General features: G+C 41.8%; 1 protein-coding gene and 1 long non-coding RNA gene across 2 annotated transcripts in view; one reads left to right on the top strand and one right to left on the bottom strand.

The window, feature by feature from the left end:
* Nucleotides 1-23,620, bottom strand: part of LOC119477925 — a 121,452-nt gene that overhangs the window by 6,188 nt on the left and 91,644 nt on the right. The window lies entirely within an intron of this gene.
* On the top strand, nt 1,975-14,752 carry enc1 (ectodermal-neural cortex 1). Its single transcript, XM_037752164.1, has 3 exons — nt 1,975-2,305; nt 7,218-9,033; nt 13,542-14,752. Exon 2 carries the CDS (start codon nt 7,224-7,226, stop codon nt 8,997-8,999), a length of 1,776 nt encoding a protein of 591 aa, XP_037608092.1. The 5' UTR covers nt 1,975-2,305; nt 7,218-7,223; the 3' UTR covers nt 9,000-9,033; nt 13,542-14,752.

Raw genomic sequence — 23,620 nt, 5'->3', positions numbered from 1 at the left:
ATATTTTGGTAATTTTCATATTCTGTCACCTTCATTAAACTTGTAAGCAAACTGGCAAAGAGAGGGTTTTAATAAGGTCAGTAGAAAAGAAAAATATATATTAAAAGAAAAGACTTTTTGCATATATTATACTCTCTATTACACTCATATACAAACAATGAGGAAGTAAAGCCAATATCAACCAGACACAAGGGTTCCCAGGACCATTTTGTCCACTAGATGTCTCTCCTGTCATATAAAACATTTGCTGCCATAATGAGTTTCTCTTCTCAGCTAAATACACATCTCTAAGGAACGCTGTGCTGTAATATCCCGAATATGAAGCTACAGTAATAGAGTCATTTCCGTCTGTTGATGGGGAAAAGAAACCAGATGCTCTAATCACCGCAACTCCAGTACATAAAAACAAACAAAACAATAACATCACAGCCTCGAGGGTCCACTGAAGAGTTTAGTCACGGCCAAAAGTCCCGTCAACGAGGACCACAGATGTGACTCACACAACATGTCCAGGGGTATAATTGGACTTCCCGTTCCCGGCTACCCCGACCAAAAACCACAATGTCTTTATAAACCCTATAGGATTTACATTGAGTCCATTCAGTGGTGAGTGGGCTGTGAGTCAGTCCAACATTATGGGCTTCTCCGTTGTTAAATGGATCACTGGAGGTTTGTTAAAGCACAACACAAACAATACATTTAACTAACTTCACTATAACAGCGTAACCTACAGCTCCTGTACAGTGGCAATGGGTCCATCCCATGCTTTGCTTTTAAATCTACCAGATATTTTTAAACTAGATTCAAATAACAAATGCAGCCTATAAACCTAAAGTTACACTCTAAAAATACTTGGTTCAAAACATACCAAACACAACCAAGTCGCCATTACTGGTGTGGCATCTCCCTACAATACGCACACGTTTGAATGCAAGCTGTCTCAAGAAGTGTGCAATTTTCTACTTTTACCTTTACTTTCTATGTAACTTTACTTTTGACAACGATATCTAAGAGTTTGGGAAGAACCTGAGCAGTTCTGAGCTGCCTGACCTTTAGCCTAACTTGGTGAAACAAGTAACGTCAGCTAAATTAACTTAGCTAGCGTAGCTAACGTTTAAAAGGTACTGGCATCGTAATGTTTTAATTGATACCCAGCTCTAGTTATTATGGTAAGGATGTCCTCTGAGCGAGGTGAACGGCATTACCACGGTTTTGCACTCGGCGACTCAAGTTAGTCTTGAAAAGGGAGGGGTGAGCGGAGGGGTACTCAGTTGGTTGCAATCTGCAACCACACCACTAGATGCCACCAAATCCTGCACACTGCACCTTTAAGTAAAGGATCTGAGTGCTTGCGCCACTGCTCAAAAATAACTAGTACACCCATAGACTGTATATAAAGATGGACAATTTGACAGCTTCCAAAAAGTGAAGCCAAAACCTCTCCATCACCCCCTGGTGGCTGGCTGCAGTATAGGTCATAAAGCCCGCCCCCCGCATGTTAGCGGATGGGACATGGGCCAAACTAAAAAGTCAGAGTACACATCAAATACATTTTTCCCAAAGATGGTTTCTGTCATTTAAGATAGATACTGTGAAATTAATAAATAAAAACAGTTCAAACTGTATTTTTCATTAACAGCACAAAGCTGTAAATTTCAGCGAAAGTATAATAATGTTAATTTTACAGTAACATAAAGGCAACCCTGCTGCCAGTTCTTTTCTGTTATTTTACTGGGGAATTCTTTACAGTGTAGTTTAAAATGGAAAATATTGCACTCACAAAAAATACTCCAAACTAAAAAAATTGAAATCAGACTGTGATGTGTTTGTTTGTGTGAGTGTGGGAGGAAAATGCCTTGGGAGACACTGTCCTCCACCTCCACATCTTTTTGCATTCTCTCTCTCTGTTCATTTCCTGCCCCCCTCCTCCTCCTCCTCTTCCTCTCTCAGTGTAAACACACCCCTTGGTTCCAGTGAGAGAGGACTCAGTGAGCGCAAGAGGAGGAGGACCGTCACACAGCAGCCGAGCAGCAGCCTCCAAACATCTCATCCTTTTGACATTAAAAGACAGTTTATTTTTTACAGCGTGTGCCTTTATATATACATGTATAATCTCCGCTATCTGCAGACAACACAGTGTGCTGTTACATCTGAGGTAAACGGCCTCATCCAACCAGCATTTGGGAGATAAACCCAAGGAGTTGTTCTCCTCTCCGAGCGCAAGGCTTGCATCGTGGCTCTGTCAGAAGCGGCATGTTCGAGGGATACCGCGGACACTATTGAACTCCTGCTTTCACCCAAAGAGGTAAAATAACAATACATCACATCATCTATTATAGATTATTAACATTAACCTTATATTGTGCCTTTCTGATCACCTGCTGATGGAACAGTCCGGTGCCAAAGCAGAAAAAGCGCACCAGAAAACAGACCAATGGACAAAAGATTGTTGTCATTCCTCGGTTATATACATTTTGTTATAGCTATAATTTACTGAGCGTCTATTTCTTTATTTCCCTGAGATCTCCTCCCAGTCCTTTGTGCTCTCCTCGGCATCTTGTCCATGCATACCCATGCATGCTGTCTGTTTATTTTTGTTTATAGCTTATTTTGTATATTGTATATTGGTAGAAATAATTTTTTTTAATTCTTATTTTATTCTAACGTTTTTATCTATTCTTTTGTTATTATACTGTTTAACTTGCACCAACAAAACCAAAGCAAATTTATAGTCTTACACCTGGCAATAAACACGATTCTGAGCATCAGATTCTGATGCTCCAGATGTTTGACATGTTTTCCATCAGGTTTGGTGAGCTCTTCTTGGTGATATATTCTCTATAAGTGTCAGCAGGGTTTTGGTTTTTAAACACCTCACTCTGATGTTTATGGACATCTGGGGTGAGACTATAAATCTGGGATTAAGATTGATGCAGACATGCAGATCAATAAGCTGCTGCTGCTGTTGTCCTCTTGTTTTGCATCTTGTTTCTATTTTTTTTTTTGGTGGCAGATGACCAGAACAGAACAGAACTGGCCCACATAAAGCCTGCTGTTTACTTTTGAAGTCTCTCCCCACCAATCCCTCTTCCTGAGTCCACGGTTGACTGTGAACACCTGGCAATGATTTTAAAACAGACTGCAGCCAGCCAGGCCTCAGATATAGAGTCCAGAGAGAGGCAGCATGTGTGCAGTGCATGCCTTTTTTTTTTTACTGTGTGCTTTGTTGAGTGTGGCATGTAGGCGCTTTCCTGTTATGTGCCTGTGGATCTGTTTTTCTGTGGAGGGGATGAGGAGGACAACTCTCAGCCTCCCAGCCCACCGCTCACTCTCTGCTGCTGCTGCTGGTGGCATATTATCTCCCTCTCAGGGCACGCTGGTGTGAATGTACTGACTCAAATATAATACCATGAGCACTGATTGTAGGTAATAATAATGATAATAGTTATTAATTGATTGGTTTTAGGGCTGAAACTAAATTTAATTAGCATTTAATACGGTAATTACCTTTTTTTAAGTCTAAAAATGTTAAAACTTGTGAAAAACTGTCCATCACAACTCCCCAGAGTCCACAACAATGACGTCTTCAAACGGCTTGTTTTATCTGACCAACAATCCAAAACCTAAAAGTAGTCAGATTAATGTGATATGTGACGAGGAAAAGCAGCAAATCCTCATAGAGTGTGATTAGTTTTAGGGCTGCAACTACATTTAATTAGCAATTAATCCAGTGATTACCTTCTTTTAGTCTAAAAAGGTTAAAACTTTGTGAAAAAAAAATGCCAATAACAACTTCCCAGAGTCCATGATGACATCTTCAAACTGCTTGTTTTATCTGACCAACAATCAAAAACCTAAAGGTAATCAGATTACTTTGATATATGAACAAGAAAAGCAATTTTCTGTCGATCAACCAAGTGATTGTTTTCTTTATGCTGAAATAAGAGGCTTCTGCATTTTTATCAGATGGTTTCAGTGAAGTTACACCCGCAATGAAAATGCAAATAACCTTCATGGTGCTAAATAAACAGTCATGTAATAAACTCACTTCATTATAACACCTATCATCAGTGGAATTCAGGTGAAAACAAGCGTTTTAATGAAAAAAATATTGTATTTCCTCATACAAGTTATCTAAATTATAAGTCAATTCTAAAACCACCAGTCAACCAAAGTGATGTAGCCAAAATGTTGGAAGTTACTACCTTTCTTCTGGCAAGATTACAAACTTGTAGTGAGGATTTAAAAAAAACAACAACATTTGTTTACTCTCATTTAGAGTTGTCAACATTATCTTAACTTTTTAAAAAGTTTTCCTTGATGGTCCACAAAATTTACATCCCTATAATTAACATTATTTGAGTTGCAACTAACAATTAATTAATTCAGTAATTGATTGGTCTACAAAATTCCAGAAAATAGTAAAACATGTCCATCACAACTTTCTAAAGCTCAAGGTGGCGTCTTCAAATTGCTTCTTCAGTTCAACTAACCGTCTAAAATCAATTCAGTTTACATTCACAGACCAATACAAGCAGCAAAGCCTCACATTTTAGAGGCTGGAATCAGCAAATGTTGACTAAAATGATCAATCATATGGTTGCTGATTAATTTCTGTCGTCAGCAGCTTATTACCATCAGGATCTTTTTACACACACTGTAACAGTGTTTATTGTGAACAACCAGATTAAAGTTATATGAGTTGCAGTAATCTGATTTCCCCAATGAACTGTGTTTACATGTGCCGGGTTTAATGCCCAGAGGGACGTGAGGTAGTTTGCAAATCATTTTCACATTACTGTACATACAGCCAATAGTCTTGGATCTTATGAACAAGGAGTACTAGGATACAAAATCTACCAGAGTCCATGTAAGAAAATATGATTTTAAACTCTGAAACCATCCAAGTTCTTCTTCGATTCTGGCATAAAATACTAAAACATCCTTACTGGACAGATGTTGAGGACAAGCAAACTCGTAACAAAGGACACATTTCCATTTAATTTACAAATAGATGAACAGAGGGTTTTCAAGACCTGCAGGTTTAGTTGTTAATCCAGGCTTCATCCTTTAATATGCAAAGTACCTGGTTTACGGCGCTCCTTCAGCTCTCATGCACTCACTGTATGCATGAGTGAGCCCGATCATCCAAGGACAACTTTGTTTATTGTTTGAAGAAATGCAAAACACCTTTAGTGATGCAAACTCATTTATTTATTTTTTAAATCAATGTATTTTCCCGATTCCTCCTACGAGCAGAAGATTATCATACTGCATACTTTCCACTAATTGAAGTGTTTATCTGCCTGTCAGCTACTGAAGGTTATATTTATTAACATGCTAATTATTAGTATCTGCAAAAACCTCTCCTATTTAGTGCCTGATTTATTAGAGGGCACTTATTCAAATCAAGCCATTTACAACTTCCAATTAGAAAACATGAGCTGCAGTATCGGTGCTGTGTGTGTGTGCGAGTGTGTGTAGGAGGTGACATGTGCAGGTGAAAGAGCTAAGAACGGTGAGAGTATTCTCATTAAAGCTGAGCCAAAGGCCACAAGATGACGGGTTGCCAGTTTTGTCAGCGCTGGAATGCAATAAATCCTGTTGAACCAAGGTTGCGGTTGGTTTTGTATTTAATCAAGTTGCGATGAGTAATATTCTGACTCGTGACTGTATTTCATATATAATAGACTTTTATACAATCAGACGTCTTTTTTTGCAACCAGAGGAGTCGCCCCCTGCTGGCTGTTAAATAGAATGACAGTTTTAGGCACTTCAGCGTTGGCTTCACTTTTCAGATTCAGAGTTAGCCCACTGGTTTCAACATTAAACCAGATTTTTTTTGGTAACTCATTGAGTCTACAGACATGTTAGTGGCTTTGTGAGGAAGTAGCCTACTTAATCACAGTGGTGCTTTGAGCTATATGCTAACGTCAATTTTGACCCAATAATGGCGCTATCTGAAAATTCAGAGAGCCACCAAGTTATGAGGCGTCATCATCTGGGCACCATGAATGTCTGTACCAAATGTAATAAGCAATATTTGTTGTGATATTTCAGTCTAGTGGACCAAAGTGGTGGACTGACTGACATTGCCAGTCAGCTGTGGATTTACCAGGTCAGACAGGGACTGTGGGAACAGGGTGCGGGAGGCACTTGACACGTCTAGAAATTGGTTGGAATGAATGTGAGCTCTGAGCGAGGACGGGGCAAGGACAGTGAAGATGGGAGCTGTGACTTTCCGGAGGGGAGTAAATTCTGTGCATTACTCAGAGGCTTAAAGGAGTCCTGCTGTCTCTTTCTTTCCTCTTTTCTTAAAGAGCTCTGCAAAGGGACTCTTACTTGTAAATCATGGTATCTCTAAAAGAGAGGGGGATTAGTGCTGTTTGGGGTTGAAAGTAGAAAAGCCTCAAAAAGTCTCTGCGAGAAGACAATAATTGTTATCTACTTGACCTTCATAACTCCCAGGCGTATGCTGTTTTGCAACTTGTAATCACTGGATATCTTGCTTAATGTCTCTCTAACTGTTGGGAAGGATTGCAATACTAACCATAAAATGCACATCGTTCATCAAATTATGAATATTAGGGCTGCAAAAATGTAATATTTCAGCATCAATATCACACTGTGCCTCTACAGTCGGAGAATACAATTTAATAAGGAAAGTTAGGCCCACTATAACACTTTATCTTCAGAGACTTTAGATGTAGATTGATAGGATAGAAGATAAACTCTTACTCTAATGATCTAATTTCTTTCCTTATACTCTGTCTTGACAGCAACAGTCTCCCATCATTACTGAAAGCTTGCCTCCTCTTTACGGGAAACTCATTATTATGATCTCTCGGGTCTTCTCACAACTTCTTCTTCACCTACAGCAGCGGATATAATTGATGTGTCGTTTTTTAACTTTCTCTTTTTGTCTTACTGGCACATCAAAGTCAGCCCTTTATTGAATTTCAAAATGATTTGTTTGCTAGACTGTCTTTACTTTGAGTCACAGTGAGAATGCCTCTTCCGATGGCTGTCTCAGCTTTATGATGGTAGCAACTTCAAGCAAAGGACTTTTAAGATGATGTGAATTCATAAACTGAAAAACACAAGGAATCTAAAAAAACACCTACCATTTCCTCAGCAAAACAGTGTAGAACCTTGTGTCATGTACTTTAAATATGAAATGCATTAAAGAGAGATCTTTCTTGTCTTTTCTTTTTCAGGATTCAATGAAAATGTCCGTGTGTGTCCATGAGAACCGGAAATCCCGAGCCAGCACTGGCTCGATGAACATCTACCTGTTCCACAAGTCCTCCTATGCGGACAGTGTCCTCATGCACCTCAACTCGCTGCGGCAGCAGCAGCTTTTCACGGACGTCCTGCTTCATGCAGGCAGCCGCTCCTTCCCCTGCCACCGGGCCGTGCTGGCTGCCTGCAGCCGCTACTTTGAGGCCATGTTCAGCGGTGGGCTGAGGGAGAGCCAGGCCAGCGAGGTCGACTTCCGTGGCTCCATCCACCCGGAGGTTTTAGAGCTCCTGCTGGATTACGCGTACTCGTCACGTGTGGTCATCAACGAAGAGAACGCAGAGTCACTATTGGAGGCTGGGGACATGCTAGAGTTTCAGGACATCCGGGATGCCTGTGCTGAATTCCTAGAGAGAAACCTTCACCCGTCTAACTGCCTTGGCATGCTGTTGCTGTCTGACGCCCACCAATGCACCAAGCTGTCAGAGCTCTCCTGGGGTATGTGCCTCAGCAACTTCCCCGCCATTTGCAAGACAGAGGACTTCCTCCAACTGCCCAAAGATATGGTGGTGCAGCTTTTGTCACATGAGGAGCTAGAGACTGAAGATGAGAGACTGGTTTATGAAGCTGCCCTTAACTGGATCAACTATGACCTGGAAAAGAGGCACTGCCACCTTCCAGAGCTCCTGAGGACGGTTCGTCTGGCCCTGCTGCCCGCCATCTTTCTCATGGAGAACGTTTCGACAGAAGAGCTGATCAACGCCCAGCCCAAGAGCAAGGAGCTGGTGGATGAAGCCATCCGCTGTAAGCTGAAGATCCTGCAGAACGATGGCGTCGTCAACAGCCCGTGTGCTCGACCGAGAAAGACCAGCCATGCCCTATTTCTTCTGGGAGGGCAGACTTTCATGTGCGACAAGTTGTACCTGGTGGACCAGAAAGCCAAAGAGATCATCCCGAAGGCTGACATACCCAGCCCCAGGAAGGAGTTCAGCGCCTGCGCCATCGGCTGTAAGGTGTACATCACTGGTGGGAGAGGCTCAGAGAATGGTGTGTCCAAAGATGTGTGGGTCTACGACACCGTCCAAGAGGAATGGTCGAAGGCGGCGCCCATGCTCATTGCCAGGTTTGGCCATGGCTCTGCGGAGCTGAAACACTGCCTCTACGTGGTGGGAGGTCACACGGCAGCAACCGGCTGCCTCCCGGCTTCTCCGTCTGTATCACTCAAACAGGTGGAGCAGTATGACCCGGTGGCAAACAAGTGGACCATGGTTGCTCCTTTGAGGGAGGGTGTGAGCAATGCAGCAGTGGTCAGCGTCAAGCTCAAGCTCTTTGCCTTCGGAGGAACCAGCGTCACCCACGACAAGCTGCCCAAGGTGCAGTGCTACGATCCGCAGGAGAACCGATGGTCTGTGCCCGCGTCCTGCCCGCAGCCGTGGCGCTACACGGCCGCCGCCGTACTGGGAAACCAGATCTTTGTCATGGGTGGGGATACAGAGTTCTCAGCATGCTCGGCTTATAAATTCAGCAGTGAGAGCTACCAGTGGACTAAAGTGGGCGATGTGACGGCCAAGCGGATGAGCTGCCAGGCCGTGGCATCGGGGAACAAACTGTACGTGGTGGGGGGGTACTTTGGCACACAGCGGTGTAAAACTTTGGACTGCTATGACCCCACGTTGGACGCCTGGAACAGCATCACTACTGTGCCATACTCGCTCATTCCCACTGCTTTCGTCAGCACCTGGAAACATCTGCCTGCTTGAGCCCCAAACCCTCTACCTACACCCTTTCCATGAGGTAAGTTTGACCTTTCTCTTTGTCTGTTACAGGACTTGGGGAGTACTACTGCATTATGTGAAACAAGTTGCATAAAGATGGGTCTGAAGACTACAAGTTTGAAAATGAAAAAAAAACTGGGGGTGTGGAGTTAGAAAGAAGTGAGCTAATTAAATTTCTATAGCCTGCTCCATATCTCTGCATGAGGTCAGCAGCTCAAGGCTACATAACACACCCAAATGTCCAACCGAACTGTTGGCAGTCGAGTTGCATTATGGGGAATGTAGGTGCCAGAATTTGACAAGGAAGAAGAATGGGATAAAATCTCTATTTCTGCTGCATCGATGTAGATTTTGTTTTCAGTTTTATGGGAGGGAAACGCTAAATCAGTGGAGATGGACAGCTGCATCTTCTCCTTGTCTTTTAACCATCTGTAAAACGTTGATATTCAGCTGCATGTTTAATGTATTCACTCATGTATTTATTTGTCTGTAAATGAATTACAGCCCAATCAATGTGGGATTTTAGAGGCAGATAAAAACTTTAACGATATATTGGCTGATATTCCATTCTCACACTTCACAAACATTTTGGCAGTGATCCTTCAAATCTGGCAAAGATACACAAAGAGGTTAAAAATATGGAATTATGCAACCTATAACACAGCGATGTACTGCAATTTATATTTGCAAATCTGTCAACATATATGCTGATTCTGACAATTACAGCTGCAACGAGTAGTCGGCTAATTGATTAGTCGATCGACAGAAAAATAATCGCCAACTATTTCAATAATCGATTAATCGTTAAAGTAATTTTTCGTTCAAGTATTTCTTCATATAAAAATATCAGAAGATGCTGTTTTTAGCCTCTAAAATATGGTGATAACCTGCTTTTCTCTGTTTTACATCATATTAAAGTGAATATCTTTTGGTTGTGGACAAAACAAGACATTTAAAGACATCACCTTGGACCTGGAGAAACATTTTTCACTGATTTCTGACATTTTATAGAGCAAACGGTTAATCGATCAATCGATAAAATAATCTGCAGATTATGAAAATGATCGTTATCTGTGATACCCAGTATTGATCAGGTTCTGATATGCATTTATTGGGTCTTTCTAGCTTTGAGATTTTCAGAAATACTGACAGGATAAGCGGAGTCATCTCAGAAGAAGAGAGGAAGCAGCACTAGAGGAGGGAGGGTGGGGGGATTGATAGGGGCTTGTGTGCGTTAGTTAAGTGAGTTATGTGGCTGTGGGGATGGGCCGAAGGACAGAGAGGGTAATTGAAAGAGAATAGGATACTTTTATTGCTCCTGTGGGGGAAATCCCTCTAAGAGGAAAAAGGGGGTCTGCCAATTAGACAAGCCACACACCAGCAGGCTGCAACGCCCCGGCGAGGCTAATCCACTCTCAGTCGCCTTCCTTTGACGAGGTTATGGTCTTTACGCTGGGCGAGAGGGAAGGCAAGCCGGCGACTCACGTGGTGTCGGAAACCATTCATCATGAGTCGCAAGTGGAGGTGACTGAGAGAAGTGGCGGCGGGGGAAGTGAGGAGGGAGAGTTGTAGAGCTAGACAAGCTCTCCCCCACCCTCAGACACACATCATCCTTGATGGTGGTGGTCCCGCTCTGAAAATTTCCCGTCGTCTCTCCTGCCTCCATCTATGTCTCATTACAACCCTGCTCTGATGATAAACAAGGCAGACGCATGTGGAGCATGGGTAGTCAGCAGGCAAAGCTGATCTTTCTGCATGCCGCGGGCTCACGATCACATCACATCACACGATCACTACACCCAACACACCCATGCAGGCAGTCCCTTTTCATTTTGCTGTGTTTATTGAAATGTCTGGGGGCCCTCGGCTCCTGAGAAAGCCAAGGAGAGAAGTAGAGTGACTCCCCAGCTGTCCAGCACAGTTTCCCATTCGATAATGCCAGGAAGCAGCTTCACTGCTGCGATGCTGTGATGTTCCTCCTCTCCACGGGATGAAATATTTGTTAAGACTTATTATTCCCTTTCTTTTCAGTGACTCATCTCTGAAAAGGAGAGACTAGACTGAAGGTCTGAACTATCTCTAAGCCAAGCGAACACAGTGCTCAGCGGAGGATATATAATCCTGCTGCTAATTTAATACAGAATTTGTTTTTGGTGCGTCTTGCCTGTCATGGCAACTGACAGTCAACTCACTGAAAGACGAAATGTGGAAGAATGGAAAAGAAGGCTGACTGTTTAGGAATGAAAGGGGAAGGAAGTATGTTAGACCTCACAGAAGGAGCTTGTAGCTGTGACAGAAAGAAGAAGTTCGTTCTCAGTTTTTCCCAGGGGAACAACTCCAACTTTTAGATTTTTTATATCTTTTTTCTCGTTGGAAAGCGCTTAGTAGGTACAGACAAAATCAAATAGTGCAGTATTTTTGACTGACTTCCTTTATGCTGATAATGTTTCAGGATGACTGTTGTTGATTTTAGATATTTAGAAGGTACTTACACACAAAAAAGTAACAGAAACCAAATAAAGGCATTTATTGTTCGCTAGAATGGTATAATGAACTGAACATAGACGCAGCTTTAAGGCCAGGAAAATGTAATTTTTAAACAACAGTATATGCCTATTTTATAATAACCAAAATTGCAGAATATATGACTAAATGTAGCATCAAAACAAATGGTCTGAAGTAACCTGATCAGCTTCATCTGGTCTCCGATTCAGTCAGGGTGGATGGGTGCGTCAAAAAATACCAGACTTCCGTCCAGAGGACCAGAAGCCAACATAGTTTATTTGTCACGGAACTTCCGTACTTAAGTTACACCACTTCCAGTGTTACTTTAACCCAAATCACAAGCTTTTCCTAAACCTAACTAAGTGGTTTTGTTGCCTATACCTGACCAAGTCGATATTTTCCTAAACCTAAGTAGTTTTGTTGCCTAAACTTGACCAAGTCAACCTTTTCCTAAACCTAACTAAGTAGTTATGTTGTCTAAACCTAATCAAGTCGATCTTTTCATAAACCTAACCAAGTCGACCTTTTCCTAAACTTAACTAAGTAGTTTTGTTGCCTAAACTTGACCAAGTCAACCTTTTCCTAAACCTAACTAAGTAGTTATGTTGCCTAAACCTAACCAAGTCGATCTTTTCATAAACCTAACTAAGGAGTTTTGTCGCCTAAACCTAACCAAGTTGTTTCCTGTAAAGACGGAAGTTTTTTTTGACAAGTCTGTACGCATGTAACGAGTGGAAATAGACACATGTGTCACGCGTTGCTGGACATTCGAAGGAAAATGCACAAAAAATCTGGAATAACTTTTCGTAAGATATCATACGAACTGTTGCATGAGCATACATTGGTCTGTATGCTAAATATGAAGCTACAGCCAACAGCTTACTAGCTTAGCGTAGTCTCTGCAGCTTCGTATTTAGTGTACGGACATGAGAGTGGTATCAATCTTCTCATCTAACCTGCAAGAAAGCGAATTAGCCCTAAATGTCTAACTATTCCTTGATGCTAACTTGAAACAAACTGTAATCCAGTGGAGACATTCCTCTCCTACCCAGATTGCTACTGGGTAGAACGTGCTCTTCAAGGTCTACTTATTCACTCATCACATGTACGTCCTCTGGCAGCGACAGCAAGTGAAAGACCCACGTCCAAACAGAGATAGCTGCTGATATTACATTCACATTAGACACACAGAGGGCTGCCAAGCCTGTAACCATCTGTGCCGTACAGATAAGTACATATTCAGTAAAGGCTTTTAAAAAAGGAAAGGTCAGAGTGAAATTCTGAGAGTTAAACACACTCAGATGTGAAAAGAGTAGTAGGCTGAGTGGGATATAAGAAGCTTGACGAAGGGCTGTACTGAGGAAACAGAGGAGGTGGATTCACCAAATCCATTCGTCTTAGCGGCGTCAGAGAATATCGAAAATATTGAGTATCATGATATTATGTTTAGTGATACTGTATCGATTCATAGTTTACATGCAAAGATTAACTCAGTCAATACTTTATTTCAGTTGCAAATATATGTGCCCGCCAGATTCTTACCAATACACAGCCCTAATTAGTAGGGCAAGTCAAAGTTATGTCGAACGCATTAACGCAACTTGTGATTTTTTTGTTGTCGCGGGCTCAGTTTGAAAGCCAGAGTGAAGATACTGGCATCATATGAAACTACGAAACTTAAGGAATCTATTAGTACCAACCATGTCATACTAGCTTGTCATGAAGGAGGTTAAATAACGCTCCAAACTTACGCTAAATTTTGACGATGAAAAACTGGATACAGAGCGGCTACATTAGCAATACTTCTTCAATTTAAATTAAGGAAGCGGGAACTAAAATTTCGAGAAAGTTGTGAGGTGATCCAGGAACTTTCAGCCTCAGATTTATATTCCTTTCTGTTTTTAGACTTTCCTTTGTACTTTGAATAATTAAAAAGTCACCTTTAAACCTGTTGAGCGTTGTTTGCTTTCAGGCGTCTTATTTGCCCATTTAACGAGTTATTCTTTTCTCCTCTCACCTCAGATTTCCCTGTTTTGCATCATCTACTGGACTCCAACTGTGTCATCTTCCTCTGAAAGAGACGCCGAGCAGTGATGTACAGACACCCGCATTCATCTTGATGTCGCAAAAAGACGCAGAAGCTGGACAGAAGCCGGACTCTTTACTGGAATGATGTCGTCTCTCATTTCCGAGAAAGGAAGCTGAGGCATACCGTCCAGTACAAACATACCAAACAAACTGCTGCTTGTTATACGACGCACAAACTCCAACCTTGTGTACATCTGGCATATCAGGCTTTCACGCTGCCATATGAGGACTGCAAACATATCACACAACCTGCATATTTTTCCCCTCATTTAGTCATGACAGGCTTGTGAGGATCTGTATTGATGTTTTTCTCTATGATAAAAAAAAAGTAGAAAAAAAATACTCTTTTCATCGAGGCTGCAATGTATAGCATGATGGATGTTCTATTAAGATTGAGGGAGGGAGGATGCAATGATTGGTGTGCTAAAGAACAGTTTGAATATAGCTGCTTTATAAAAAGGCACAATGAAGGAGCAAATCACCTTCTCTCCTCTAATAAGCTCTTTTGTTTTACCCCTTTTTTATTCTTCTTTCAAAGACGCGCTCTGACACAGAAACAAACCCTCAAGTGTTCCTCTTATGAAGGCTTTGGCAGTTTGCTGTCACTGCGAGCCACGAGGTGTTGACGACCAACACCAGCTGAGGTTGAGGAGGATGGAGGGGGATCTGTGCGTGGTGGTGGTGTGGGGTTGGGGGTCGATGTGCCTCGGGGTCACGACCTTACATGTTTGCTTTTTCGCAGCTACGCATTAACGCCCGGTTAACTAACCCACTGTACACAGGGGCGGTATTCAGTGTTTCAGAAAGAAACACTGTCACATTCAGCTGTACACTTAACGCTGTAAAAGACCGGCTGTGCTTCTGTTATTCTGATAAAAGCAGTTGCCTGCTTTGCTGAGTCATAGCTGAACCCTTTCTAAGAGCATGTCCACTCATAGTGATTCAGTAAAACTGGCATGAACTCCTCTCTGTGGTCACAGAAATCTCGTCACCTTAATCTAAACTGAGAATGAATCAGTTTCTTTTTTGCTGCAAATGTAGTCTTAATTTATATGACAATGCTTACTCTGTTATGTTAATATGTTTAATCCTATTTATTTCCTCTCTGCCTGCATTCTGATGTGAATGTATGTTTCGGGTTGTGTCATGCATGGCCAGGTGTTGTGTTTTATTTGATCTCAGTTGGGCTGCATTTTGCACAATTCAGTCTTTCCCAGGAGGAACTTTAAACTTAAAAAGAGACAGAGGTGAACCTCTCACGGAGTACGGGTGGGGAGAGGAAGAACGGCTCGGATTACTGATGGTGTGACGCAGTTTAGACCACAGGGTCGCTGCCTAAATAAGAAGACTGAATGTGGTTGAAAGATCATTTCATAAGCTCTAACCTGGGTCCGAAGCTGTCTTAAATCGTCCCGTCGGGGGCCCAAACTGCACCAACAAAACAAGAACCATAAAACAGATGCTGGAACAGTGCAGTATGCGGCCCAGTACCTAATAACCCTGACATGGTTAAGAATGCGACAGTCCTTGCAGCTGTCCTTGGGACAGCTGCAAGGACTGTCACATGTGCTAACTTGGCTCTTCAGGGTGTTAACCCACAGTCTTCTTCACCGTTAGGTTGGGAAAGAGTTGAATCCTGTAAGCTGTGCATTGATAAGGGCAGACACCGCAGTGCTTTTCACCACAGTGTCAATGATGCACATATAAAAAAAGGAAGAAAAAAAACATTGCAAGTTCCTAAAGACCAAAAAGAAAGAATGTCTTAAACACTTGCATATGAAATACTTGGTAAGTCTAATCAGTGTTTTTGTCCAGCCCAGTCGCACAGCAGTTCATGAAGTAGTCACGAAATGTAAGGTATTGATTCATGTACATAGACACAAATTTCACTTTTGTTTTCGTGATGGTCAGCAGGAAAACAATTTGTATGTAATCCACGTAATTGTGAACCAGAAAGTATAGAGAGCGGCAAATGCCATGTAGGGAGGAGGTCGGGGTGGATGGGTGGGACAAAAAACACCGGACAAAGTAATGTAACTTCCGTACTTGAGTTACAGCACTTCCGGAGTTATTTTAACCCTAACTGCGATTTTTTACTAAAGCTAACTAAGTCTTTTGTTGCCTAATCCTAGCCAATTGATTCTATTTCTAAACCTAACTAAGTAGCTTTATTTTGAAAAGTCTGGAGGGGAAATTGACATGTGCGTCGTTGCTGGACATTTGTAGGTAAACAAACGAAAAATACGTCACAAAAAAGGGAAATTTGTGTCTATATACACAAATTAAATAGATAATATTTCGTGACTATTTCACAAACTGCTGTGAGACTGTGTTGTCTGTATGTCTGTCTAAGTGACCTGAACATTGACGTTTTACGATTGAATATTAATGAAATCATTGAATTTCAATGTAAGAGGTAATGTTTTGGTGGAATATGTATATATTTTTTCAAATGTCCTTCCTTGTGGATTCATGAAATAAATCAAATACACGGGGATCAATTGGTAAACAGCTCTAAATTCCTGCTCAGCTCCTGAAGCCACAAAAAAAGTTGCTTTTATTGGCTATTTCAGGACTTCTGTGGAGACCCTCAGGGCTCCATGATGTTGACCTCCTCCAACCACTGGACACAGAGCCTCTGGCCCCACCAATCAGACACGAGCATTTTCTTTCCCATTGAACGCAAAGTTTCCCCGGCAACAGCGAGTAATGAATGCCCCTCCAATTTGCACCTAATTGCAGAGTGGCATTTCCCATTTCTACTCTTGCCCTCCGCTTATCCTCTGTTTCATCTGGAAATCCAGCTGGCTCAGATTGGAGCACAGTATCCTGCTTCGCATAATGATGTAAATTAGACAGAAACTGTCAATGTGCATCTTTTTTTTCCTTTGTCATGTAAGAGTTTAATTTCTATTTTTTATGGCATTATTTTGTACATGTGATTTTTTTCACAATGTGAAATTCATGGCTAATAAACATAAGAGTTTTTTCCTCTTGACTGTAAAGCATTTGTTGTCTTCAGTGTGGATGTGAGTTGTCTGTGGGAGGGAAAAGCAGCTTCAGCACAGCACAGGGTGCTTTCTCATTACTGCATGTTTCGCATATTTAGGCAGCTTTGGAGTGAATACAAGTGTCCTGAGGTATTTAAGGCAGTATATCATGCGTACACGGCTTTTGTTCTGTGGAGGAGGGACTGAAATCATCTTATCTATGCCTCTGGCTTTTAAGCTTCCTGCACAAGAACAGGCGAAACGCAGCTAGATACTTTCCCTTTCTCTGTCAAGTCACCTTGGCAACGGCAACCTTTATCTGCAAACTGTGGGGGCTGGAGGAGAACATGAAATCTTAAAAAGCACCTCTCTCTATTCTCCTCCCACCCTGACCTGCCTCCCCTCTCACTTCCTCACGCCCCCTCTCTCTCTCTCTCTCTCTCTCTCTCTCTCACACTTCTCATCAGTGAAATGCATCACAAAGTGGTTTGCCAGCTCGCCCTCCCGCGCTTCACGTTCCCTGGTTTGTAACAAGTCTAACATCCCATTAGTGAGTGACTGCAGAGCCACTCGCTGCATTCCTGCTGCTCTGAGGAGTCTGTTCACTGTTTACATTCTTCGGCCCTGACAAGACTGCTGACCGGTGACTCGAGGTTGAGAAACACCAGTTTTACCAGATCCAGACCCTCATGCATTCACTAACAAAATACACCCATATACGTACTAGGGGAAGGGGCAGCTTGAGAAGTAAACAAGCACAATGTTTGCTGACATGTTGTTAAGAGTTATTACAAATCTAGGTAACACTTCATTTTACAGGTCTGCAAATTTCATGGTAATTAGGTGATAATTAGCAAATAACCTATTTGAAATTTCTTTGGAATTACTGCCAAATTACCCCAATATTTACCTCAACATTTATTATAAACATTATTTAAAGGTCCCAAATCATGCTCATTTTCAGGTTAATACTTGCATTTTGTGTTTCTACTATAGCATGTTTACATGCTGCAATGTTCAAAAAGATCTTTATTTTCCTCATACTGTCTGCCTGAATATACCTGTATTTACCCTCTGTCTGAAACGCTCCGTTTTAGTGCATTTCAACGGAATTGCAATGGAATTGCAATGGAATTGCGTTGCTAGGCAACAGTTTGGGTCCATGTTTACTTCCTGTCAGTTGATGTTATTCACATACACTGCAACAGGAAATAAACTGGGACACATTTAGAATGTTTACGTTTAAAACCATGTGATGGTCTAAATATTGTATATTTGTGACATCACAAATGGACAGAAATCCTAATGGCTTGTTTCAAACGCACAATTTTTGGATACGGGCTGTGTGTATTTCTCTGTATATTGAGCATTTTGATAGTTAAATAATATTTATATAGCACTTAATCCTGCTTTGTAATGTAAAAGACCTGAAAATCTCACTTTTTACAATTTGGAACCTTTAATAATTATATTCTGCTATTTCCCAATAGCTGGTAATTTATTTAATACATTTCGAGGAAAAGAATACAAAGTTAATTGATATGCTTTATTTCCATGTCTGCTGATAAATAGATAATAATTAGCAAATAACTTCTTTGAAATTTCTTAAAAAAAACTCCCTGAATCATGACGTTAGCTACCAGGTTACATCTGTGTAGACAATAAAGTCACACAATAGTGAGATTTGTGCCTGATCAGAAGTGTTTTCTATTAGTTTTCCACCTCTGATGAAGAGCGCAGCGCACAGCCGCTTCTCAAGCCTAAGGGCCCTATTTTAACCATTATATGCTATTTTAGCATATCATTATTAAATAGTGTTTATAATAAAGTACATTTTCAATAAATTTTGAGGTAAATATTGGGGTAATTTGGCAGTAATTCCAAATAAATTTCAAATAGGTTACTTGCTAATTACCACCTAATTATCAGGAAATTTGCAGACCTGTAAAATGAAGAGTTACCAAAATCTACATTATTTTGAGATGAGATGATTTTTTCTCTCCGGCTGAGAACCAGCACAGAAAAAAAAGGGTTGACATTCAAGGTGAAATGTGGGAGCTCTGTGTGCGGGAGGCCCCTCTGTGCCCTGCGTGTGATCCAACAGTCCCCCCATTAATCAAGACAGGAAGTTGAATTTCCTGTCCGCCAGGAAGTATCTCCGCCCCCCCGTCCTCCACCTCCTCCTCCTCCACAGAACATACCACTGATGGCTCAACCCTTCAACACTGTGAATCCTTTGGGTGCTGTTAGCTTATGCAGAGCTTGGCTGAACAGACTAGAGTCTAGTATTTTGTGTGGGCAGTCTGTATGTGTGGCCGAGTGTGATGAAAAAACAATGTACCTACATGTCGCCGTCGCCTGGCAACACCGACATTAGCCGCACACACACACACTCACTTACACACACACACACACACACACATGTACACATGCAGACAGAGATGATAAATTCAAAATTAGCTGCAGATGTCCCTACATTGCACCGTCAGCATCAGGATGGTCATTTATCATGTCTACTAGATTTAGAAGTAATAAAATACCTAGAAAAGATGTAGAAAAAAAGTAGTACAAGCATTATTCACTATGTATACTAAGATGAATTACTAAATATAACATTAAGGTGGAGAGAACTATTACATCCCTGGAAATTATACAACAAACTAACAAAAAATCTGTACACACGACCTTCATTTTACAAAATATCTCCTCCCACACTCGCCGTAATATTTACGTGTCACCACAAGTGAGATAACAAGTTAAGGTAATGTAATGTAGTCCGCAATCTTTGTTATTGTTTCTGCTGCATGCTCATTACACAAAGCAACAATGGGCATACGCAAAATGAGGAGAGAACGCCATCGATTCCCAAATGCCGTCTTACACATCTTCACCGATACAAATTAACCAGACTTTCTAAAAATCTGCCCCTTGGAAGACGTTTTTAAAAATATCCTTTTTTGTGACCCAAACTCTGTTTATGGTGGAGGAGTGACCAAAACGTAGAGGAAAATATCAGTTTTTTTATATATCTTTATATGTGTAGACAGGGCCTTAATGACTTCCCTTTTCTGCCTGTGTAGCTCAGCACAGAGCTCATTGGTTCCTACTGAGGATGCAAATCTTTAAAAACATTACGACATTTTTTTTTTTAATCAAAATATTCTGACTTTAATCTCAAAACCTCAATTTTTTTTACATTAACAGTGGCCATAATATTGAAAAATTAAAAATTTAAGAAAAATATAGAATAGCACCATACTGTTTCTAAATGGAAGTTATTAGGTATAGGTACGAAAATATTACATATTATTGGAATATTTTGCATTAGATTATAGAGCGGCAACAATTAATCAATTAGTTGTCAACTATTAAATTAATCACCAACTATTTTCATAACCGATTAATCGTTTTGAGTCATTTTTCAAGAATTAACAGGTAGGTTGATACAAAGCTGAAGAAAACTGCTGAGCTTCTGAGCTTTCACCCGCCCACAAAGGAAATATTCATACCAAGCAGGGTGGAGCTGGTTTAAACCATTCCAGACACACACACGCACAGACACTGTGATCATGTCAGGGATGTTTTCGAAATGAGAGAGCCCTCCACTGGGCCGTGCTCGCTCTGACCTCTGAGTTACATCAGCATTCAGACGGGCAGCTGAGGACCAACCCGCCTCAGGCGAGGAGACCGTGTCAGGGGCCAGTGTGTCGCTGTCAGATGTCCTGAAATGGACTGTGAAGCAAAGATTTTCAAAACTTTAACTTTCCATTTCATTTGAAATGTCCTGTGAGGTTCTGATGCTATACCTCCATCTATCTCTGTTTCCTTCTCAATGTGTTACCTGCTTTGAAATATCTACTTTAAAGTTTACTGTCCTTTCAAAAGCCCGACAGCCTGCTTATCTTGGACCACAAGGCAGACTCAGGAGATAACAAACAGCAGCAAGCTGGACTGCTAAAGAAAGAGCCACGCGAGGCTCAGATCACTCAAAGACCTTCCTTTATCAGAGCTTCCTTTCACCTGCAGTGCCATACAGAGAGATGTCTGGCTGCAGTGATGTTAAGAAGCTGGGACTCACTGTTGTTTGTTTCCAGTAGCTCAAATTTCCGTATCTCTTAATGTTTTTAAATGTTTGTTTTTTTTACTCCATGACTTCATTAGTCCTGTTTATCCTCCGCAGCATGCGCCCTTGCCCCCCCTGCGTTATCGTGAGAAGGCTGAATGAAAATGGATGAGAGGTAATTAAGTCTAAGGAGGTCTGCTCCAACGCACAATGGCTCCTCTCTTCTTTTGCTTTTTCATTCTTTGCCTGTGCCTTTTGTCTCTCACTTGTGTCATTACTTTAGCCTTCTCCCCCGGATAATCTCCCGCTGACCCCCATCCCTTGAAATGTGTGGCTATCCCAGGAAAGATACCCCGCTGATTGGGTTGCTTTGCAGCCACAAGCCAATTTACTGCTTGAACATCACCTGAAGTGATTTTCCATCAGATGAGGACATTTAGAAAAGCGCTGTAATTAATGGAACACTGGGGAGCAACAAATACGTGACTGACCTTCACCATGTTCCTCTCCACTGCTTTGGGAAGATCTCCACAGACTTTTAAAGGCAACAAACTTAAACTTAAAGGAATAGTTTGACTTTTTGGGGAATATGCGTATTCACTTCCTTGCTTAGAGTTAGATCGAAGGGGAAACAGCTAGCCTGGCTCTGTCCAAAGGTAACCAAATTGGCCTGCAGCACCTCTTAAGCTTGATTTAGGCTTGCCACATCCACGAGGGTCACGATTGTCCGCACGGCCAAAGTGACGTCACACCATCAGATATGGCCCTTCGTGGTGGTTCCGTGCGGCAGGTTTTCGCCTGTCAGTGCACATCCAACATTTTCTAACTATGCGGATGGGTGGAGAAAATGGAGACGTTTGACGATGGCAGTTTGCCGCGAGGAAAAACTGCACAGAGTATAAAAGATCCAAACGTTTCCTCGTCACGATTCCGCTTCAGCTCATGTCCATGCTACCTTTCTTGCTGAAAGTATAACTGTGGTGTCGTGTCTAGAGGGTAACCCACAAATTGTGAAATCTGGCAAAAACTTGCAAAAACTCTCGCAAGACTCGCTGCCCGACGACTAATCCTAACCTTAACTATTCAAGGTCAACGCTTAACCTTAACTATTTGAGGTCAATGCCTAACCTTACCTATGTCGCGGGAGTTTCCCAACTCGTGGGTTAGGCTACCTTCTCGACAAAACCCTTCTCGCTAACTTCCACATTATATCTCGTTTGTTTGATCCGTTCAAAAACTGAAGTGTTAAAAAAAACTAACTATTTGCCATTTTACTATTTCTTGGCCCAGTGCAGGGCCAGGTTAGCTTTATCCCGCAGCTAACCGGCTGCAGCCTGGAGCAGGGGCGGCTGTAGCTCGGTGGGTAGGGTCTTTAAAGTCGTCTTTTAACTGCAAGGTTGGCGGTTCCTACGACTACGTTCTACCTACGTTTCCTACTATCTGCATGTCAAAGTGTCCTTGAGCGAGACACTGAACCCCAAGTTGCTCCCTGGGCTCTTTACAGCAGCTCACTGCTCCTACATTGCTCAGGATGGGTTAAATACAGAGGTCAATGTACCTGTATGTATATGACAAATCTGATAAAGTTTAAGTTTTCATATTAATTACAGACGTGCTAGTAGGAGGGGTTTTTTTCTTCATCTTTTTACCGTTGGACAGATCCAGGCCAGCTGTTTCCTCTTCTTTCCAATCTTTGTGCTAAGGTTCACTTCAGACAAAGTGCCGGAGATAAGACGACCCGTGTGTTTTGTTAAACAGCTGCATGGCTCAATACCTGCATGTTGCAACCATCCTGAAAAACCTACTCTCATTTCTTTCTGACAGCTGCCGATTTACGAGCCTGTGAATCAAAACAGCACTTCACCGTTTGGATATCCTGCAGCTTTATCAGGCTTTCATGTTGATAAGATGTGTTTGGGGGTCATTAGCACATACTTATTAACCGCTTAGGGATGCTTTTAAGGCCACTTAGCTTACCTCAGCGATCTCAGGCTTATCTCATTGCTGAAAACCGCAGGAAGATGAAACGCCGCGCGGCTTCATAAGGTAGATGTAATAGCAGTCTGGGGTGAGTCACTGCAGGCGGTGTGCTCATAACATTGTTTACGTTCTCTTTGAAACGGGGTTGTTGGGTCTTTTAATCAGCGTGGCTCAAAGGCATTTGCCCTGCAATTTCTGCTGTTATATGGATTTTCACTCGGGTGTGGTTTGAGGTTGGGTGAGGGAAGAGGGAGAAGGGGGAGGGCTCGGCGGTTTAGGAGGGATGATGGGGGTGAACTCACTTCACTTTTAAGTAGCGTAGCTGGAGTGAAGTCTGTTAAACAGTAAACATTATTCTCTCCTGACGTGAATGGGAAGCCAAAACAATCAATTAACTTCAGCCTTCTAATTAAGGAAGGGAATTCACAGGAGAGGTGGCGGATGTAAGTGAGCGCTGCTGTCTTCCTCCATTCCTCGTCAGCTGCCCTTTTCAAACAGACAACAGAGGGAACTAGTATGATAGCACGTCAGTGTTGACCTATATCATTTTGACATAAGATGCACGCTTTTAGAAATCCTTCAGCTAGTATTCAGAGCAAGTAAAAGCACAACAATCGAAGGTAGAGAATCAGCAAAACGTACGAATACTGGCCCCTGAGAGTGCTATATAATACATGATTAGATGGATTTTTTTAGATTGTTAATACTGAGGCATCGATGTGTAAGTAGCATTATCCTGTTTTAGTTCACGGATTGCCAACCTGGGGGTCTCGACCCCCACTACAAAGCTTCACAGGAGGTCACGAGGCATTGTTGATCTTAAGGGGTGAACACAACTTTAAAAATAAATATATACAGTTGGCATATATCTCAGTATTTCATTCATTTATGTGAAGAAAAACTAAATTAATGTTATTTTTAAAGCTTGGTTTATTACTTGTGATATAAACTTAAAAATTAGAAAAGTACGCAGTTACAAC

The sequence above is a fragment of the Sebastes umbrosus genome, chromosome 19 (genome assembly GCF_015220745.1).
Source record: "Sebastes umbrosus isolate fSebUmb1 chromosome 19, fSebUmb1.pri, whole genome shotgun sequence".
Classification (NCBI taxonomy): domain Eukaryota; kingdom Metazoa; phylum Chordata; class Actinopteri; order Perciformes; family Sebastidae; genus Sebastes; species Sebastes umbrosus.
Note: the sequence above shows the minus strand (reverse complement) of the source record. Positions and strands in the feature narration are given on the sequence as shown.